Source organism: Pogoniulus pusillus, chromosome Z (assembly GCF_015220805.1).
Source record: "Pogoniulus pusillus isolate bPogPus1 chromosome Z, bPogPus1.pri, whole genome shotgun sequence".
Classification (NCBI taxonomy): domain Eukaryota; kingdom Metazoa; phylum Chordata; class Aves; order Piciformes; family Lybiidae; genus Pogoniulus; species Pogoniulus pusillus.
In genome coordinates this window covers 49,819,981-49,839,040 of record NC_087309.1, presented here as the reverse complement: position 1 = coordinate 49,839,040, position 19,060 = coordinate 49,819,981, and the positions used below count along the sequence as shown (strand labels likewise).

At 37.2% G+C, this 19,060-nt stretch overlaps 1 protein-coding gene across 2 annotated transcripts in view; it reads right to left on the bottom strand.

Moving 5' to 3' along the window:
• AP3B1 (adaptor related protein complex 3 subunit beta 1) overlaps positions 1-19,060 on the bottom strand; it is a 179,346-nt gene that overhangs the window by 116,316 nt on the left and 43,970 nt on the right. For both annotated transcript variants that reach the window (XM_064176486.1, XM_064176485.1), the window contains exon 7: positions 10,909-11,088. In XM_064176486.1, the coding sequence (XP_064032556.1) occupies positions 10,909-11,088 (180 nt within the window). The remainder of the gene's footprint in view (positions 1-10,908; positions 11,089-19,060) is intronic.

The following is a 19,060-nucleotide window of genomic DNA, read 5'->3' as shown; positions in this document are numbered from 1 at the left end:
CCTGCAGCGGGGCATAAGCTGTAAACATGAGACCTTGTTTCGGGAAAGGGTCCTTGAGTTCGCAGGCACTGTGAACTCCCCACGCACACCTGCTGGGGGTTGACCCTGCCAGCCCCTTGGGTGGAACCACAGGTTGTTTTTATAAGTAATAACCTATCTGTGCCTTACACATAACTTTAAGCCAATCAGAACTGTCCACTTGTGCCAGCCCTAGTCTGGCTGGATACACCTCCTCTGAACAGTATTTAAGACACTGCATTATCCTAATAATGCCTGCACTTGCACTGTGCTGATGCACCACACGCACACGCACCCGCACCAGACGGCACTGACCGAACTGATCGCACTCATCAGTGCCCCGATCTGTGCCTCGCCAGCCTCCGGACCGACAACACCCAGCTTGGCTCGTACCCACGGAAGCTCAGACAGCGCGCTCCAATAACCTCTGAATTGTTCCAATCCATGATACTTGGGACTTTCAAATTGACTCCAGACAGTGAGTAACTGAGGAACTCGATCTAAGCCAGAATAATCTCTCAAAAGCCTACCGGTGGCACTTTCTGCCACAGACTCTCTTCCTAAACGCTTTTCAAATCTTTGCTAAATTCCCAATTTGTTGTGCATAGACATTCTGTAAAAATAATCTCGCAACCGCATACAAAGAACTTACGTGGGGTAGTTATAAATAAGTTTGGGGAAGGGGGATTCCTACCATATATAATATTAAAGTTCTAAAGTTTATTTACCTCAGCTAACAAATAAAAGTGAGTATTAATGGAAATGATAGTTGCAACAAATAAATAACTATTTGGATGACACTGTAAATTTTATTTTTTGATTCTAACCCTCATTCTGTAATTTTCATATGGGACAGTCACATGACGTTGAAAAACAGTTATTTTTCAAAGGCAGACATCTGCCACCAGATGATACAATCCGGAAAAGTGATTTTTCAATGTAAGTGTAACTGAAATTTCTTCTCAGATATTCTACAGTTAGGTGCCTAATCCAGTCTCAATCATCCATTAACACAAACACACACAAATATCAAGAGACACAAAAAAGAGGCAGGTTGGGAATCTAAAAATGCAGAAAGAATGGGTTAAGTTTTCAAAAGAAGAAAATGCCTCCCTTTTCTGCCCTCACTGCTTTCACACAAGTAGAGACTCCTTCCTGTTTTCCAGGCATTGACCAAATCCAGAGCATTTTCACACAAGAGGTATTACAGAATCACAGAACAGCTTGAGTTTGAAGAACCTTAAAGATCATCTAGTTACAATCTACCCATGCCATGGACAAAGATCTCCTTTTAGACGAGGTCTTTCACTCAAGAACAAGTTGTTTTCCCACAGATGCCATCTCACTGTGACACAGTTCTGAGTTGTTTTTGAGCTCTGTGAATTCTCCTATCAAAAGGGCTTTTAATTTTCTTTTAGTACCATGTACTTCTAACGAGGTTTAACAGTTGAGAGAAAGGGGGAGTACAACTTCTATTGTTATGTTTTGTAATGGCTCAAGACTGCAGCAATAGTTTGGCCTTCTAAAGTTATGCAGTTCCACATCTTACATCATTTGCAGTCTAGTATCACCCAAACCCAGATGATGTCATGACAAATAATCAGTAACAAAGGACTGCATCAAAATGTGAAAAAAAAAACCTCCAAAGCTAAATGAGATTAAAATTTGGTGAGATTATCAACAGTATATATTCTTGTCTTTAAAATAGAAGCTTTAGTATCAGTTCAGTTTCAACAAACAAGAAGGCAAGTGTACAAAATCTTCCATTATCTTCTTGGTATTCTTAGTTTACTGACTGTTGCAATCTCCCTATAAACAGCTATCTAGGCCAACATCATTCTGTAAAAGGATTTAGTGTTCAAGTTGCCCTCTGGAGTTGCATGTTTCATACTCAAACACTTTATACACAAAAACACTCTCATATTTGTTTAGAAAATCTAAGATTTTAATATGGCTAAGAATCCACAGTAAAATCCTACTAGTTGGAAGAGAGTTTACACACAATTCAAAACAAGTTTTTCTACATAAAGGGCTTCCATCTTCTAAATACAGCAAGTTTGATACCTAAGCTACATAAGGGCACCAAGACTCAAACTTGAGAATGGAATTGTAGCACCTGACATGTAGTATCAATGCATTTTCTGCCATGACACTGTTCATAGCTTAATTTCCAGCATATATAAAAGTCACATGACAAACAATAAATCAAGCTTAATTTGTAGTTCACTAGATCCTTTCCTCACTTATACGTATGTTAAGACTATATCCCTGCATATTCTCATTTATAGAATATTCCCAGTGCATGCCCATGTATTTCATTCTTTAAAATATCTCAGTATTTTCCCATAGAGTATGAGTATGCAAACTCAGTCGTTGCATGACTCTCCAAAAGTTCTTCAATTTGGCCTTACAGTGGGGCTTTCAGAATCTTGCTCAACCAATAATAGTTTTGAACACAAAGTAAAAAATCAGTTAGAAGACAATTAAAAATTATAATAATAATATTTTAAAAAAATTTTAAATCCAAACGCATTCTTCAGAATGTCTGAAATTTAATATTACAGCTCTGAGACCCAAGGATTGCACAGGTGGAAGTATGGGTTTGAGGACCACCAAACATTAAATTTTTCCCCATATGTCACAATTACAGGAACATCTGTGCTAAGTAACCTCATACCTCACTAATGTGAAAATTTAAGAAGTGTTCAAGAAGCTCATTCTCATTTCTACAAACAGCAGCAACTAACTCTAGGACTTCTGTTTAAAAATATGCATTAAGAGTCAAACACACTGCAACAACCTCAAATTCCCAATTATTGCTGTAACAAAGTATCACAATACCTGCACCTACAATTAAAACAATCAGTTATGTTTTTTTAGATCACTTTATTGCAGTGGAGGGGCAGCAGCCCCAAAACTGAGGCTCTTCTATGCCTCTGCATGCCTGAACATGTTTTTCTGCCAGGACCCACGAGGCAGCAAACAAATTGTGTAACACACACACGCCCAGCCCGTGTACCCCGGGGGTCCGGGCAGGTAATCCTCTATTGGGAGGGTCCAGGCATGTCTCTACTGCCTATTGGGGCAAGGTTTGGCTTGCGGACAACCTGATTGGTCATTTTAGATGTCCAACGAGCCACGAATCTCGGCCCAGAGCCTATAAAGAGGGTGCACAGCAGCACCACGTGGTCAGATGGTCAGACGGTCCAGAGGTTCAAACTGCTCAGAAGCTTAGAGCATTTAGACTCAGCTCTGATCCACAGCAGCACCCTGCTGCCCTGACCCTGCTTGCATGGCCTAGACACAGGATCAGGCCTCACTCATTTGCAAGCACTACAGAGGCTCAGACCTCACGCATTGATCTCAAGGCGCAGTCAAGCTGCCTGCAAGCCCTTTGAGAAGCAGAGCACATTCATGCCTGCACCAAACATGTATGGGGAGTCGAGAAACCCCCTGCCTAAAGCCTAGAGCTATCTTGATTCATCTATGGAGCTCATCTCTCTGCAGCGTGGCATAGACCCTGCTTGCCCGGCATAGATACTGCTTGCCAGCTATATTCTGTAACTCTGGAAAGACTCAGAAGCTGCACGGACAAATCCTTCTCCTGCATCGGGAAATTCCTGCCAGTTGATCATCCCTGGACACGTGCAGCATCCAGAAGCCACAGCACCGAGGCAGAGCCCACTTCACCCCAGGAGAGAAGGTTAGAAAAACTCTGTTTACCCCAGGGACTGGGAAACTTTATCAACCCTTGCAAGCTGGGACAGACTCCAGCTGCAAAGACCCCAAGTACTGGGCACATGCTGAGACAGAATTCCGGGAGGGTGATTAATGACTAATACTCAAGAGCATCACACCTAAGTAAGCTTTGATTCCTTTGTAATATAAGTCATCTCTATCTGAAGACTACACACAGTTTCAGCCCTTGCTGGGCAAACACTAGAGCTGTTAAGAGGCATTAAGCCTAAGGAGCTTTCTCTTTGTCTATAATTGTTCATAATCACAGTATCACAGTATCACAGTATCACCAAGGTTGGAAGAGACCTCACAGATCATCAAGTCCAACCCTTTACCACAGTGCCCAAGGCTAGACCATGGCACCAAGTGCCACATCCAACCTTGCCTTGAACTGCCCCAGGGACGACGACTCCACCACCTCCCCAGGCAGCCCATTCCAGTGCCCAATGACTCTCTCAGTGAAGAACTTTCTCCTCAATTTGACATTTCCACATAATAATCAATCCCTGTAAATATATCCCAAGCTATTTTCAAAAACTTGCATAAGAACCTTGATTTCATAGTGGATGAGGGTGGTACAAATTTGTAAATATTAATTTTAATAAATAATTTTATAAAAAATCAAAACCGCCTCAAATTAATTTCTCACCTCCCCCTAACAGGGGAGGAACAGAGAAAACCCCTCCATGACATTTATTTTATCCAAAACAGTTCTATTCTCCTCAAAATGGAAATAAGGCATAAACTAGCTTCCTTTTATCACAAAATCATCCTCATTTCAACAGTATGTAGGGAAAGTATGATAGTGAATGAAAGTGCGAAGACAGATCTGAAAAGCAAAGAACAGAGGAAATTTTTTTTTCATTTAGAGCATATGAAGAGAGAGGAAGAACAGCAAATACAGGGAAAACCAAGAGGGGATAAAGGAAACATTGTAAAAATAAAACGGAGAGGGAGCAAAAGTGAAGGAATAATTTAAAAGGGAAAAGATACCATCTGCTTCTAGGTAAAAGCTCCTCATTTTCCCTCTTGAAGTCCAAAAACGAAAAAGGAGTTTAGAACTTGCCATCAAGATAGCAAGTGCATATGAACCAACTGATGAGGAAAAGCATCCTCCCATCGGGTTGCACAAATAAAATTAATCATGAAGAAAATGAAGTAATTGTTAAGTTGCTTTGGGGCTGCAGACAAGAGTAGAGTACTACATGCTCTAGAAGTAGCACCCACTACCTGTCATGCATTATCAACAAGGTATGGAGGAGCAAGGATACAACAGACCTTCAGCCTGTACAGAACTGCAATGGTTCACAGTGTCTGTCATTTTCTAGTGTCCCTAACATACACACTTGCTCCTTGAAACAACTCAACCCCTTTCTTTCTCAAAAAAAAAAAAAAAAAGGTAGATTATTTTAGACATAAAGTCAAACAGCACAATGGGATTTCCACTACTTCCCACACAAACAAACACATTCATATCTTTATTTTTCATTTTTGTTTATGTAGCTTTAGGATTCTTTAGTGTTACTAAAATGTTTATCCAACATTCTAACCGTATGCAGCCCCAGCTCTAGATGTTAGTAGCATCAAATTTTCAAGACACAAAATGACCTGAAATGCTAAGTGTCCCAGTTAAGTTGGCAGTTTGAAAGATTAAAGTTTGCTCTACTAATGTGAACATCATCAATGGACATTAAATCCCATATTACTGCATTTTTTTCCCCTTAATCCTAATTCATATATAGCCAAAAGAGTTGAAAGCAACTTAAAACATCTGTTCATTCACTTCAGTGACATTCTTACACAGTATTTTCCAAGAATGTAAAAACTTTGATGGAAAAAGCAGACGTTGCTACCATTCAGGCTTAAATTACCAGTACTCCTCTTGTCTTACACTTTTGCAAGTATAAGATGGAAAAAAATGGTGGATATACTGTGAAAAATGTAGATTGTCCAAAATATTTTTTAAAAAATATTTACTTTTCCCCTTGGTCCTTTAAAGATACAACATAACAAGTGGACTTTTATACCTAATATTTCAAACAGAGGTGTAATTGAGTCAATATGTCCTAGAGAATTTGCCTACACAGATTCTACCCACTGCTGCTAATCCACTGTAAGTCTGTCATGGTACCAATGGAAACTACAGCAGTGCACTTTGCTGCAAAAGACAAATGGCATTTTTAATCTGCAGACTGCTTTTTGGCAGGATTGTGTGTTTGGCTGACACAGCAAATGTAATCAGGAAATTATGTGTCTGAAGTTTAACTCTCCCTGTCCTTTCAGTTACTCTTCTGCTGAATTTATTCCTGTATTCAGATTGCATTACAAACACGATCCCTAAACACGAGGGAAAGGAGGGAAAACATGTGAAAGAAGGCAGAAACACATTAATGGTCCCTTTCAGTCACAGAAGATCCTACTGTATATCTATAATGACCAGAAAGTTTTCTTCAGCATTCCAAGTGTGATGGTTTGGGTGTATCCTGCTTCAAACCAGCACACCAAGTAATCAGCTTTCCACAATCTCATCTTATTGAGTAGTATACCTGGTAGGAAAAAAACCTCTGGTATTACAGTAAAATAACTAGTCCACTTTCTGTTTCAAATACTTCACAAAACATCTTCAAATAAGAGAATTTCATATTAAACATTAAACCCTCCTTGTATAAATATAAAAGAGCCTGGTCAAAGAACACTGCACTCTGATATAAAGGAAAAATCATTAGAGTAACACAATTTCATTGTACAGCAGTTTTCCTAAATTTAATCTTTTGAACTTATCAGCCAAATATCATCAAAATTATGATTTGGTAGAATTTCAGTAAGGTATGCAAAAAAACAGCAAAACTGATTCAAAATACTTGTTACACAGCTACCAAGCTCTACAAAAGTTAAGAAGACAATGCTTGAAGTTCTGTCTTTCACTGTTGTAACTCAGCCAATAAACACCACAACAAGGGGAATGAAAACTAAATATTTATAGCAGTAGTAGACACTGCTGAGTGATCTTAAGTAGCTACTAGACACTACATTCCATCACACATAACCATGACCATTATGGAACGCACTAATAATTCATAAGATATTAATAAAACACTATAATGGCAAGGAACATTTTAAAGCATGTAACAAGTTTAGAAGTCATAGAACAATTAAAGTCAGAAAGGACCTCAGTATTTTGTCAGTGTGGTGATGTGGCCCTGGCTGGGAGCTAGATGCCCACCAAGACCACTCTACCACTCCCCTTCTTAGGAGGACAGGAGAGAGGGAAAATGTAGTAAGAAGCCTTTAGGTCAAGACAAAAATAGTTCAATAGGGTATAAGCAAGATCAAAGGCCACGCGCAGAAACATGAACAAGCTAACATTATTCTCTACTTCCCATCTGTAGACGATGTTTTGTCAGCCTCAGAAAGCAGGGCTCCAATATATATAGATAGGTCTCTTCCAACCTGGTTGATTCTAAGATTTTATGATAGTTTTTGCCCCTTAATCTCCACCCTCTTCCATCAGTCATGACAAATTCTGAGCACTTTCAATTGGACAATACTTCAAAAATTAATCCTAAAAGCGTAATTTTGAGACATACCTTTTATAAATACTTACAATCAAGTAACTTTGTAAGGACTGAAGCCTGTGATCAATATGAATCTACAATTTTTCCACTCTTAACTGAACATCAAGAAACTTAGTTTTTCATTCCAGACCATTGCAGGTTACAGAATTAAAGTAACCTCAAAATGTCACCTTTTTTTTTTTGCTAGATGACAGCTCCCAGTTCCATGTCACTTTCTACAATAAATGTGGACAGTTCTGCCCAAATCAAGTGCTTTCTTAGAAGACACCCTCCAGAGGGCACACACACAATTATTAGTGGATCTACACCCCTGTGATTTTGTACATTCTGTGGTTTTGCATATCAGGACTCTTGAAGCAGTCATTACCATCTGTGACCCTCATCTCCTTTCAGGAAAAGCAAAAACTCACTTCCTGAACTGCTACTGCAACTCAATGCATTCGTGGAAACCAGGAGCAACTTTACTTCACATGTCTTTACCTGTTAGGCCGACAGCTGTAATGGCTCAGGGGCTGTTTGCAAACATTGTGGCAATCCTAACAACACCTTCAACAAGGGCAGGGCAAAACATTTACATTGGCATGCATTACAGTGCTACCATCTTCCCAAAAATTTGTAGAAATTATTCTTCCCAGGTAATCCCAAGCAGGTATTTTCACTCTGGAGTGAGAGTGTCTTGTTCTTATTCCAGTTAATAAATGTTAAAGCTAAACATACTTAATACAGAAAAAAGATTATTCTGAAATAGCTATTTACAGGAAACTACTTCAGAAACACCTTAAGTACGCTAAGTATTTCAAGACAAATAGGATAACTCTTCCTCACAGCATTCATGATCAAACTTAAAAATGTTACCCTTCAGAGAAGCTAAAAAGAAGAATATAAAACAAAGTGCTCTTGGTTGACAGGTAATTTGATTAGTTTAAAACAATTTTATGCATATTGTTCTAAAAAAATCTCAGTTTTTCTCCACAACTGGTAAGTATTCAAGATTTTTTTTCCTTAGGTTTCCAAACGTATAAGAAATCAATTCAAAACATGACACCATTATCTGGCAAGAATTAACACAGCATGAACATAAGCGGCATACGCTTCTCAAAAAGTAAAGTAAATTTTAGTGAATAAAAATGCAAATATGCATTTTAGCAAGCTTGAATTTATTAGTCTGATAGGTTTAATTTCCATTTTCCTGCATCAGCTTTATTTATAAAGTGTCGTGCCCTATAAATATGCTGTTATTTTCTATAGTCAAGCACCCTCTTAACAAATCTTCTCATTAATATGTAAATTTAAAGTCAATCGGTCTTCTCCCTGACAGCGCCATGAATTCCTAGTGCACTGTATAATCGGCTTTGACTTGGCATCCACTATTTATCATCAAAGATGTCAGTTAGAAAAATTACAGAAAATGCACTGCAATTGATATGACTGCAATCTACTTTGTCAACACTTAATTGTTCCTCAAATCATACATTTACATATAAACAGCCTAAATACTGATCCATAATGATGTAAATAAACTAAATTAAAAACCTCTTCTTCTGCACAAGATGCCCTGTTGTATGATGAGTTCATTTAAGAACCTATTGACAAGGGTGTGCATTTCAACTAGCCCTAGAAAATATTTCTGCTAATTTAATTGCTGAATAGGTAGACAAACCAAATTTTGCACTGAAGCTCGTGAAAGTAGAAACAAAGCGTTATTAATACTATACCACTGATGACCAATTTTATGTTAACAGTATTGCCTGTGTCACACAAACCTTTCACATTCCTAGAGCACAAGACACAGTATCTGTCACCCATGAGATTTCAGTGAAAAAAAAGCACACTAGAGTCTTAAATATAATCCTATCAAGACTTCCAACCTCTCACAAACAGAAGGTCATTCTCTTCTACTCTTCCTTTGTCCAATCACAGACTAAAACCACTTTAAATTAACTGTGAAACTTTAACTTTGGACAATGCAAATGATAAATGTTGATTCTTTTTAGAAACCAGAGAGAGGAATGCAAGAAACGCATAATAAACAGTCTTCCTGAAGAATATTAGGAAAACACATTACTTAAGTAATGCGTCTCATTATCTAGAAATACTTATTTTAAGCAATTTTCTGGAAAGTTGGCTTCTTAGAAACAATTTAATCTTCATGTGAAATGAGAAAGGATGTTCCAGAATCCAACTGGCAGTCCAAAACCAAGATTCTGCTTCAGACATCTTTGCTACTTGTCTAGTTTTGTAATTGTTACAATATCTACCTATTTAAGAAACAACTATAATAGTAAACCAGAGTTTTTCCAAAATACATCTCCTTACTTTCACATAATAAATTATACATGTATTAAAAAATAATGTCACCGAACTTCAGTTTGATTCCTAGGCAATGGGTATTAAAGGACAGAGTTTGAAATAATTCAATGATAGCTGGTGCCATTCTAGATTCCAATGCTGAAAAAAAAAATCTTCAACAAAATTTAAATGCTATTTACAAACCCTAACAAATTGCAGTGAAATAACAATGTCTGAATAGAAATGCTAAGACATATGAGCTAAGCTATAGCAGAAATACTTCACTCTGAATAAGCACAGAGAAAAAAAAAGGAAAAAAAAGGCAATTCAAAAAAAAACCCTCTCTCAGGTAATGAAAATAAGGTGATCCCAGAACAAGTACTCCAATCATCCTTTTATGTTTTATGCAACTGTCCATCTCCTACTACTCATATGAAACTCTATGTATGTATTTTTAACATGTATTTGTTACATATTTTATATATATATTATAAATAGACATCATGATATATGGCGTATATAATTTTACACATATATTATGTACATATATTTGTCAATATAATTGAATATGCACGTCTTTAAACATAAATTAGGATTGTGGAGAAATTTCATACAGTTCTTTCCAGAAGTATTGTGTCTTAATTTAAATTGTAATTCAAAGTTAATCTCCATTGAAACCAGTATTAATTTCTTGAGTTGTCTACTTTTTTATGGTTCAAATTGGTAGGATCTATATTTTGTCTATCTCCTTTTAGAAATTTCAGGCAAAAGCATACTCATACTTACATAACATAAAAGAAAATACCACAACATTTTTTAATACTTCTCATTTCAAAAATATGTATTCAGGTTTCCATTGTCCCTCATCACACTAAAAAGTAACATTCATGTTCTCCGTACTGTGATATTGTGTATTTATGTCTACAAAGAAAGCAGTTTCTACACAGTTTCAGGACAGAATGACAACCCTTTCTGGCTCTGGCTCACACAGACTCTAGTATACCAAAGAGCCATGCTTCCCAAAGAATCACAAAAAATACTCTCTCTCTGCTTCCCACAGGATACACCTGGGGTAAATTGGAACAGACCATAGCCTGGAAGAAGACTCTGAAGAAGGGTAGACACCTTGTGTCAGTGAAGTCTTAGAAAGTTGCAGCTTAAGCGTTTGATTTCTATTTTTATTGAAGTCTGCAGAGCAATGCGTCTTAAAATACTAAGTATAATCAATGATATAAGTAATTAAAAATACAAGCACATGACAGTTATTTTGAAAAAGTCACAAACTTACCTTCCATGGGCTTACAAACTGTGTACGTGCATATCGAGTTAACATGTGGATTATAACAACTTGCCCCCACTCTTCCACATCAACCAACAAGTTACACAGCTTTCGGTAGTTCTTGTGTATCAGATCTATTCTGTCGGGACACACTTCCTCAAATGCCATCACAACACTGCCAGCTACCAGCTAGAAAAGAAAATATAAACCAGAAGATCAGTGCTCCTTCTACAGTTCATCCAGAAGTAAGAACCAGAATTAATACTTGCAATTCTTACCAATTTAAAATTCTTCCTATTCAGTGAAAAGAAGCAACACCAATGCAATGCCTAAGCACACATAAATAGTATCTTATTTAAAACAGAATTTGGGTAAGTTTATTAGAATGAAGAAAACATTTGCTGTTTCTATTACACACATAAATCTTAACTCCTAGCTCTGAAGACACAGTGCAATGTAAGCACAATTTTATTTTTCTTACAGTTATAGTTTCCAAATAAATTATCACAGAACTTGCAATTAACTCAGAAGTAGCAGGAAACAACAAGCAGTATAATACAGTGATATGCCTAACAAAATCTATTGGGAGTCTCTTATCAACACTGTGGTGATCTAACTACAGAGCTAAGCAAGCTTCCCAGCACTATTGGGACACAAACTTTTATCTTGATATGGTCAATTCAACTGTCGTATGAAATTTTACATTTAGAATTTCACAAATATGCTTTGCAAAAAAGACACAAAAATCAGTAGTATAATACAGAGCTATTATGATTTTTCCTCAAAGAACACAAGCAGAATTTCTGTGTATTGTCTCTACCAGTTAAAAAATTACAGGGATGGACCATTTACATCCTGCTATCTTCTCAAGCAATTTCTTGATTCTATAATAAAAAAATCTTCATAGGTACACAAAGATTCTCACACTCACTATGATCACAACACCAGCTTTGTTTTAATAAGAAAACCAGGTTCTCAATATTCTAAGACCTCAAGCTCATCAAAGCCTTCTAATAGGGCATTTTCTTTTAAAAACAAAGGAGAGATACATTGAGGTTCGTGTTAAAATTCTGGCAGCAGATTACTTTAGCTGTGGGAAAACCTCAAAAACTGACCGTGTCTTACACAGAAGGGCATGTCACTGTGTGCCTGGAAGTAGTTTATTCTCTTCTAATTGCCTTAATTAAGATTTGCTTTGTGTCACAGTATATGTTAAGTCAAATAACTAAAATGATGAGACTTTGTATGAAGGAGCTGATATGTATGCAGCTAGCATGCACGCAGTATAGCCTTCTGGCAGCAAATTAATGTCATATTCTATCTGAGCACTGGGGATCTGCATTTCAACTTCTAAAATTTCCCCAATGACTTAAAGTAAGCAATTAAATAGAAGTGCAGTTTATGGAAATGGTACTTTTTCAGAAATGTTAAATACAATGATATTCATATATTACATTTTTCTCCCTGTATTTGGCTGACATTTGGTTTATTAGTATGCACCCAACATTACAATTGCAAGAAAACAGCTCAGAATATAGTATTGCTATTATGCTAAACAAGTTTCAGGCTCTGTGGGGATTTTATGAATTACCAATAAGAATAAGCGTGAAGTTGCATTTATTGTCTCCAGTGCCAACCATATACTGGTACCTGCTGGTCCTGGCAAATACACAACTCATTCCAGGGATCAAAATTTGATTATTTGATAGAGCTAAATAAAACATACTTTACATCTAAAATAATTTGCTATTTTTTGCTGCATCACAAAACCAATACTCTTTTTTTTTGTTTTGTTTTGCTGTACTAAAATTCCTTCTTAACATGCTGCAGCAAGCTATTCAGTAATTCAAAAACTACTCCAAACTGGTGCTTAGGTGTGGCTTCAAAGCTCAGCAGAAGACTGTGGTCAACTTCAGACAAACCACTTTCAGTCCAGATAAGTTGAGGAAGAGTGAGAAGAATTAAATGTTAAATGTGCAGCAAGACAATTTTAATCAGAATGCAAAACTCTGAACTGCAGTTAAGGCCACCATGCAGAGGATGGTGTGATGGATCTGAAGATTTAGAAGAATGAGATGACACTTTTAGACCACAGAGACTTACTTCGCAAGGTCGCTGTTTCACATGCTTTATTAAGGGTATTCTACTCCCTTACAAGTGGGTATAGTACAGTATAGGTGCAGCCTAATAGGTAAAATAACTTATTAGGTCATAGGGTAAGAGGTGAAGGATGACACAGATGATAGTGCCCAGCTGTAGTTGTGGACTGGGTATCTTTGCCTTTTACTGCTACTAGTAGTGCACACATATTTTTGTAGCAATTACTTTTCATTGGAATAGGATATAATTTGGAAACTGACATAAAAGAATGCTGTCACTTATGAATATTTAAACGATACTAATAAAAACGTATACAATGAAATGAAAGAGGTGCACTGGATGAATAAGCATTTTATTCTTGTGACAAGTCTAGATTTACAAGTTAATGCAGGACATCATAACATTATTTTAGATCATGTCCTTGTCCTCATTACTGCATTTTCCTAAACTAGGCTTTTCATTTGAAAGAGGAAATAAAGACTGTAAGAGAGATTGAAAATGCAGTCATAAGAAGAGGACCTTATCTGAGAAAATTTTCTAATGCCTTAATAAGATCTTATTTTAAAGTTGACACTTTTCCCTATAGTACAATCCTACTATATATCTAAACATCAGAGGAGAAGCTAATAATATTTGTTTATTAAATGTTCAACATTCCATAAAAAATATTTAGAATTAAAACAAAATGATCTAATCAGAACATAAGCAAAAAAATATTGGTTTCCAAAAAACAGTCAGTTAATTTCCATCTCACTGTGTCAATAGTAGCTTTTTGTATAACTAGAAAATATAAATCACTCCAACAAAACTAGCAATGAGCTCATCAAATTCAAATGCTGCTTTCCAGTTATGTATTTTTTATATTAAAGCAATAAACATGGTTCATTTGTCTTCCACTGGTTGCCACGTTTTTCTGTGCTGTTGCTATGAACTTGAGCCATTAGCTGTGCTCCAAGGTAAGCTATATGAACCATCAACAAAAGTGACACCCAATCTATGGAGTTCATATTTCCTCCAGATTATCTATGCTAGTTGACAAGCTGGTAATGAAAAAAATCACACTAAGCAAATGGTTCCTCTAATAACAATAAATTTTCTATAAAATTATGAAGAGTACAAAACGTTTCCTTGCATCTATTTTGTCATGAATTCTAATTAACATTGCGAAAACCTGAGAGTGCTGGGTCATCACAAGAAGTGCACTGAGGTTTGATTGATAATGCAGTGCAAGTTGGCCTGTGCTGCCAAGATTCCTCTCCCTTAAATTAATGGCCACCCCACCTGCCCTAATCATACAGCCCAAATGATATTCCCCTTCTTATTTCAATTTTCTGGAAGCAAGGAAACTGGAAAAGATCAGTCATTTATCTTCTAATAGCTGGATAATAGATCTATCACAATAAAATATCTGCACACATCCAGTAATTTTTTTCCACAAAAGTTAAACCTTTACCAACATGAAATCAATAACTTAAGAAAACATTGTTTTCTCCACACGTTTGGGTCCTAAGCTAAAACATTAACTTATTCACGGAAGCCTACTGTTGAAAAAAAGAAAGCAAGAAAGAGCCTAGCTTCCTTTACTCGTCCTCATATACACTGCTTCAGTTTAAAAGATCAAGACCTTCACTGCAAAGTCATCACCAATTCCTAGGGTCATTTTCCAGTCTAAGACATCTCACGTTGCAAGAATCTGCACTTCACCTGCTAACCATGCAGCCCACAAAAGAAATCTCAGCATTCACACATCTGCATAAAGTCTTTTCATTCCACACATCACAACAGAATAAATATACTTTAAATATTAGAATTTAATGTGATTAAATTATTCTCATTCAATTAAAAAACAAATATTTAGGCAGAAGGCAAAGGAAAACTGGGCTTCAGAACAGAGTGCAAATCTTAATTTTTAATTAACAGATTCCATGTAATAAGCTAATTTACTGTCAGCCTTCACCTAAAACCTCCCTCTATACCTTCCTATATTACCTCACAGCAAAGATTTCTGGGGATGCCACATCAGAGGATTATACTTAGGAATCAATAAGAATCTGCAAGTCTGACCAATATGTTTTGTAAATGCTCTCTGAACTCAACTAAAAGAGAAGAATGTTTAAAGCTCTGCTGCACTGGTCCCAGATCAGAAGCTGTAACAGCAGTCGCTATGAAATGATACAAAATGTATGTAGCCACATACTGACCAAGTTCTCTGGATGGAAAAAAATCATTTTATCATGCAGCATGGGTGTTTGTATGTCCTCACAAACATCATAAACCTTGCTTACTAATAACAGAGATATGTGACTTAAGCAAGCAAACTCACACCAAAGTTAAAGACAGAAGCCTCCAATAAATTGGGACATTTTTAAAATGCCCAGCATCCATACAACTACGTCACAGTACAAACGTATATTCTGAATTTTTCTGCAGGTGGAGCTTTAGATATATTTTGGGACACTTCAGTTTGGACTGCAAGTCACAAGTTCTTTTTGCTCTACAGGTTTGAACAACAGACATGATTGCTTTTGGTATCATCATGGATATATATTTTTTTTAATGCTGTAACTCAAGTATCATTAATAAGCTTGATTTTTCTTTTACACAGAGTTTTAAACATACAGGCTGGAAACACAATGCAAACCCACAGACCTTCACAGCATGCCAAAAGAAACTTTAGCAACACAAGCCTGGTCTTAAATGCTGCCTAAAGCTAGGTCACCAGGCATGCTAAGAGAATGAAAAAAAAAGTGAAGCAACACATAATCAGTCAAAAGGAAACAGGGAATTATCTTCCTCTAAACCATGCAGTTACACTTTCACATATGACTGTGACTAGCTAGTTTCTGAGAAAAATCCATTTATCATAAAATACACACATGCTCTTAACTTTCATAAAATTACATCAGCTGCTCAGTTATCTACAATTACTAGGAAAATGAATTAAGCAGGCACTCATGCTCTTGTATCTGCTTATCAAAACTGTAGGTAATTTTTTTTCTGGAAAGCAAGGGTGAAAATGTATCCAGGAGTTTCTTAAGTTTCTGTAGTAGAAATTCTTGTGAACACTTTTTTTAAAGTTATACAGACACAAAATCACAGCTTTTTTGATACACTCTAATTCCCATTTGGCTACCCTTGAGGTTGTGTTAATGATGGTTTGGACTTGATAATTTTGCATCTTAGATTAACTGAGAGCTCATCTTTGAATTGAACCTTAATGTTAAGTCACTTAAGAAGTAGTGATCTTTCATGTATCTCAACAGATATTTTAATGAAGTCCTGGGTTAGAATCATAGAATCAACCAGGTTGGAAGAGACCTCCAAGATCATCCAGTCCAACCTATCCCCCAGCCCTAGCCAGTCAACTAGACCATGGCACTAAGTGCCTCATCCAGTCTTTTCTTTAACACCTCCAGGGACAGTGCCTCCATGGCGCTTCAAATTTTGCTTACCTCAGCTTATATTAAAGTTTACTAGTGATTGAGATCTAAAAAACAAACACATTTTGTATAGACTGATAAAACAGATTAATTTTACTGTATTAAAATTCCCATCCACACAGTTTCTTGCTATTTCAAATGTAAAATCACTGTGACTAATATAAATATATTGTGTCTTTTCTGTGCAACATAAGCAGCATTAATAATTCAGAATAGCATGTTCCTTCTACAAAAAATCTGGTTTACATTAGAGAAGTCTATGATTAACAGCCAATAGTTCCACTCTAATTCAAAGATTGTCACTAAGTTTCAGAAGTCCTGCTTGAAGTCAAATGAGTAGAGAAGAATGAGCTTTTTAATCATAATTCAATAAAGTGAAGTTTCAAATATCACTTAAACAACATTTAACTGTTACATACATCATTAACATTAGTAAATCACATTTTCCCTCCAAACATGTCTCAAACAAATGGAACGTGAACAAAACCCCCAAAAAATCACATGGTGAATTTTCCCACATCCAGTTACTATATACAATGAGTGCATTGTATACGTGCCTTGAATGTAGGCAATACGAGGATTGTCAGCCCTCAAGTACAAGGAAATGCCAAAAGCAACCTGACGTATCTATCAAGGCAAAAACATGGAGAGTCACTGATGTTCAGCAGTTCCTAAAGCAACTACAAATCCTCTGCTCCGGTAAAGATACTATTTACTGAAATGCCATCACTTTCGCAAACTGATCTGCTGACCTGAGATTAAAACTATCAGGAGATGGTAACTAATGTTGACAGAAGGGAACAAATCTGTACATTTACAGTGAAGGAAATGAGAGATTACTCCCAAGTAAACACATGAGGTTCAAGTTTCACAGTACCACCTGTTGTGGGTTTGGCTGGAATACAGTTAATTCCAAACCTCCACACCACCTACCCTCCAGGAAGATGAGAGGAGCCACACCAAACACAGCCCCTCCAGCCAACCAGTGGAGTATCTCATATCATACTGATGTCATGCCTGCTTTAAAGAAGGGTTGATCCAGGCAAGCTCAAGTGTTTCAAGGAAGCACATGGCAAAGGGGTTGACGTCATTGTTCAGTGTTCTGTGTCACTTGTTTTACACACTATCTAATCAGTGCTATTATTTCTGTTTCACTGTTTTGATTTGGCTTATTTTTAATTCTCTCTTTGTGCTACTTCTTTAAGCTCTCTTTATCTCAACCCATGGGGTTTTTGCCTTTTTCTCTCAGTTTTCCATCCCATCCCAACAGGGGACAGGGGACTAGTTGAATGAGTGTCTGCCAGAAAGAGATAAACCCCAGAACATCACTCTACGCATCTCAGGCTGACTGCCTAGCAAGCATTGCAATCTACAAAAACCTCAGAAATAAATCAGATCAAACACATGCACTTCATTAGGCTATGACTCTATGCTATTCTATAGCTTGGATGCATTTCTACAATTTCTGTTTCAACAAACTTGACTTCACAAAGACTGCAAATCATTTTCTAAAAGCTTTTGTATCTTTATGTATGTAGAAGGAGCTTTTCCGTTGAGGTGTGTGAAATTCAGCTTCCCTTAGAGAATTAAAAAAGTGTTCAAGTAAATAAGACTTCAAAAGTAGCCAACCTAAACCTATGTATGCTACACCTTTGCAAATGTTAAAAGCAGTTACAAGTGGCACTTTCTTCACTGTGAACAAATTGTTACGTTCCCCAAACAGAGGCAAAAAATAAGCTTATTCAGATTGGTGTTACCTGCAAATAGAACATTTGTGCACCACGTGGTTCTGTTAGTAATTCTGAAGGCCACATGGGAATTGTCATGAAACATGACAAAAGACAACTGCCTAAGGTGAAACTTTTCCATGCTACACTGGAGGAAAACTACTATATTGTCGCCATCACTGAAACGTGGTGGGATGATTCGCATGATTGGAGTGCTGTAATCAATGGCTACAGACTCTTCAGGAGAGACAGGCAAGGGAGAAAGGGCAGGGGAGTGGCTCTGTATATTAGGGATGCTCTGGATGTCATGGAGGTAGAAATCAAAGGTGATCAAGTTGAGTCATTATGGGTGAGACTTAAGGCGAAGGCCAACAAGGCTGATATCCTGGTTGGAGTCTGTTACAGACCACCCAACCAGGAAGAAGAGGTTGATTTATTGCTCTTTAAGCAACTGGAGGCTGCCTCAAGATCACCTGCCCTTGTTCTGGTGGGCGACTTTAACCTACCAGACATCTGCTGGGACTTAAACACTGCAGAGAAGAAGCAGTCAAGAAGGTTTCTGCAATGTGTGGAAGACAACTTCCTATCCCAGCTGTTATGTGAGCCTACCAAGGGGGCAGCCCTGCTTGACCTGCTGCTCATAAATAGAGAGGGGCTGGTAGGGAATGTGGTGGTTGGAGGCTGCCTGGGGTCCAGTGACCATGAAATTATAGAGTTTTCAATACATGGAGAAACCAGGAGGGACATCAACAGAACCTCCACACTGGACTTCCAAAGGGCAGACTTCAGCCTATTTAAGGAACTAATTCAGAAAGTTCCTTGGGAAAGAGCCCTTGAAAACAAAGGGCTCCAGGAAGGTTGGACCTGCTTCAAGAAAGAACTCCTGAAGGCACA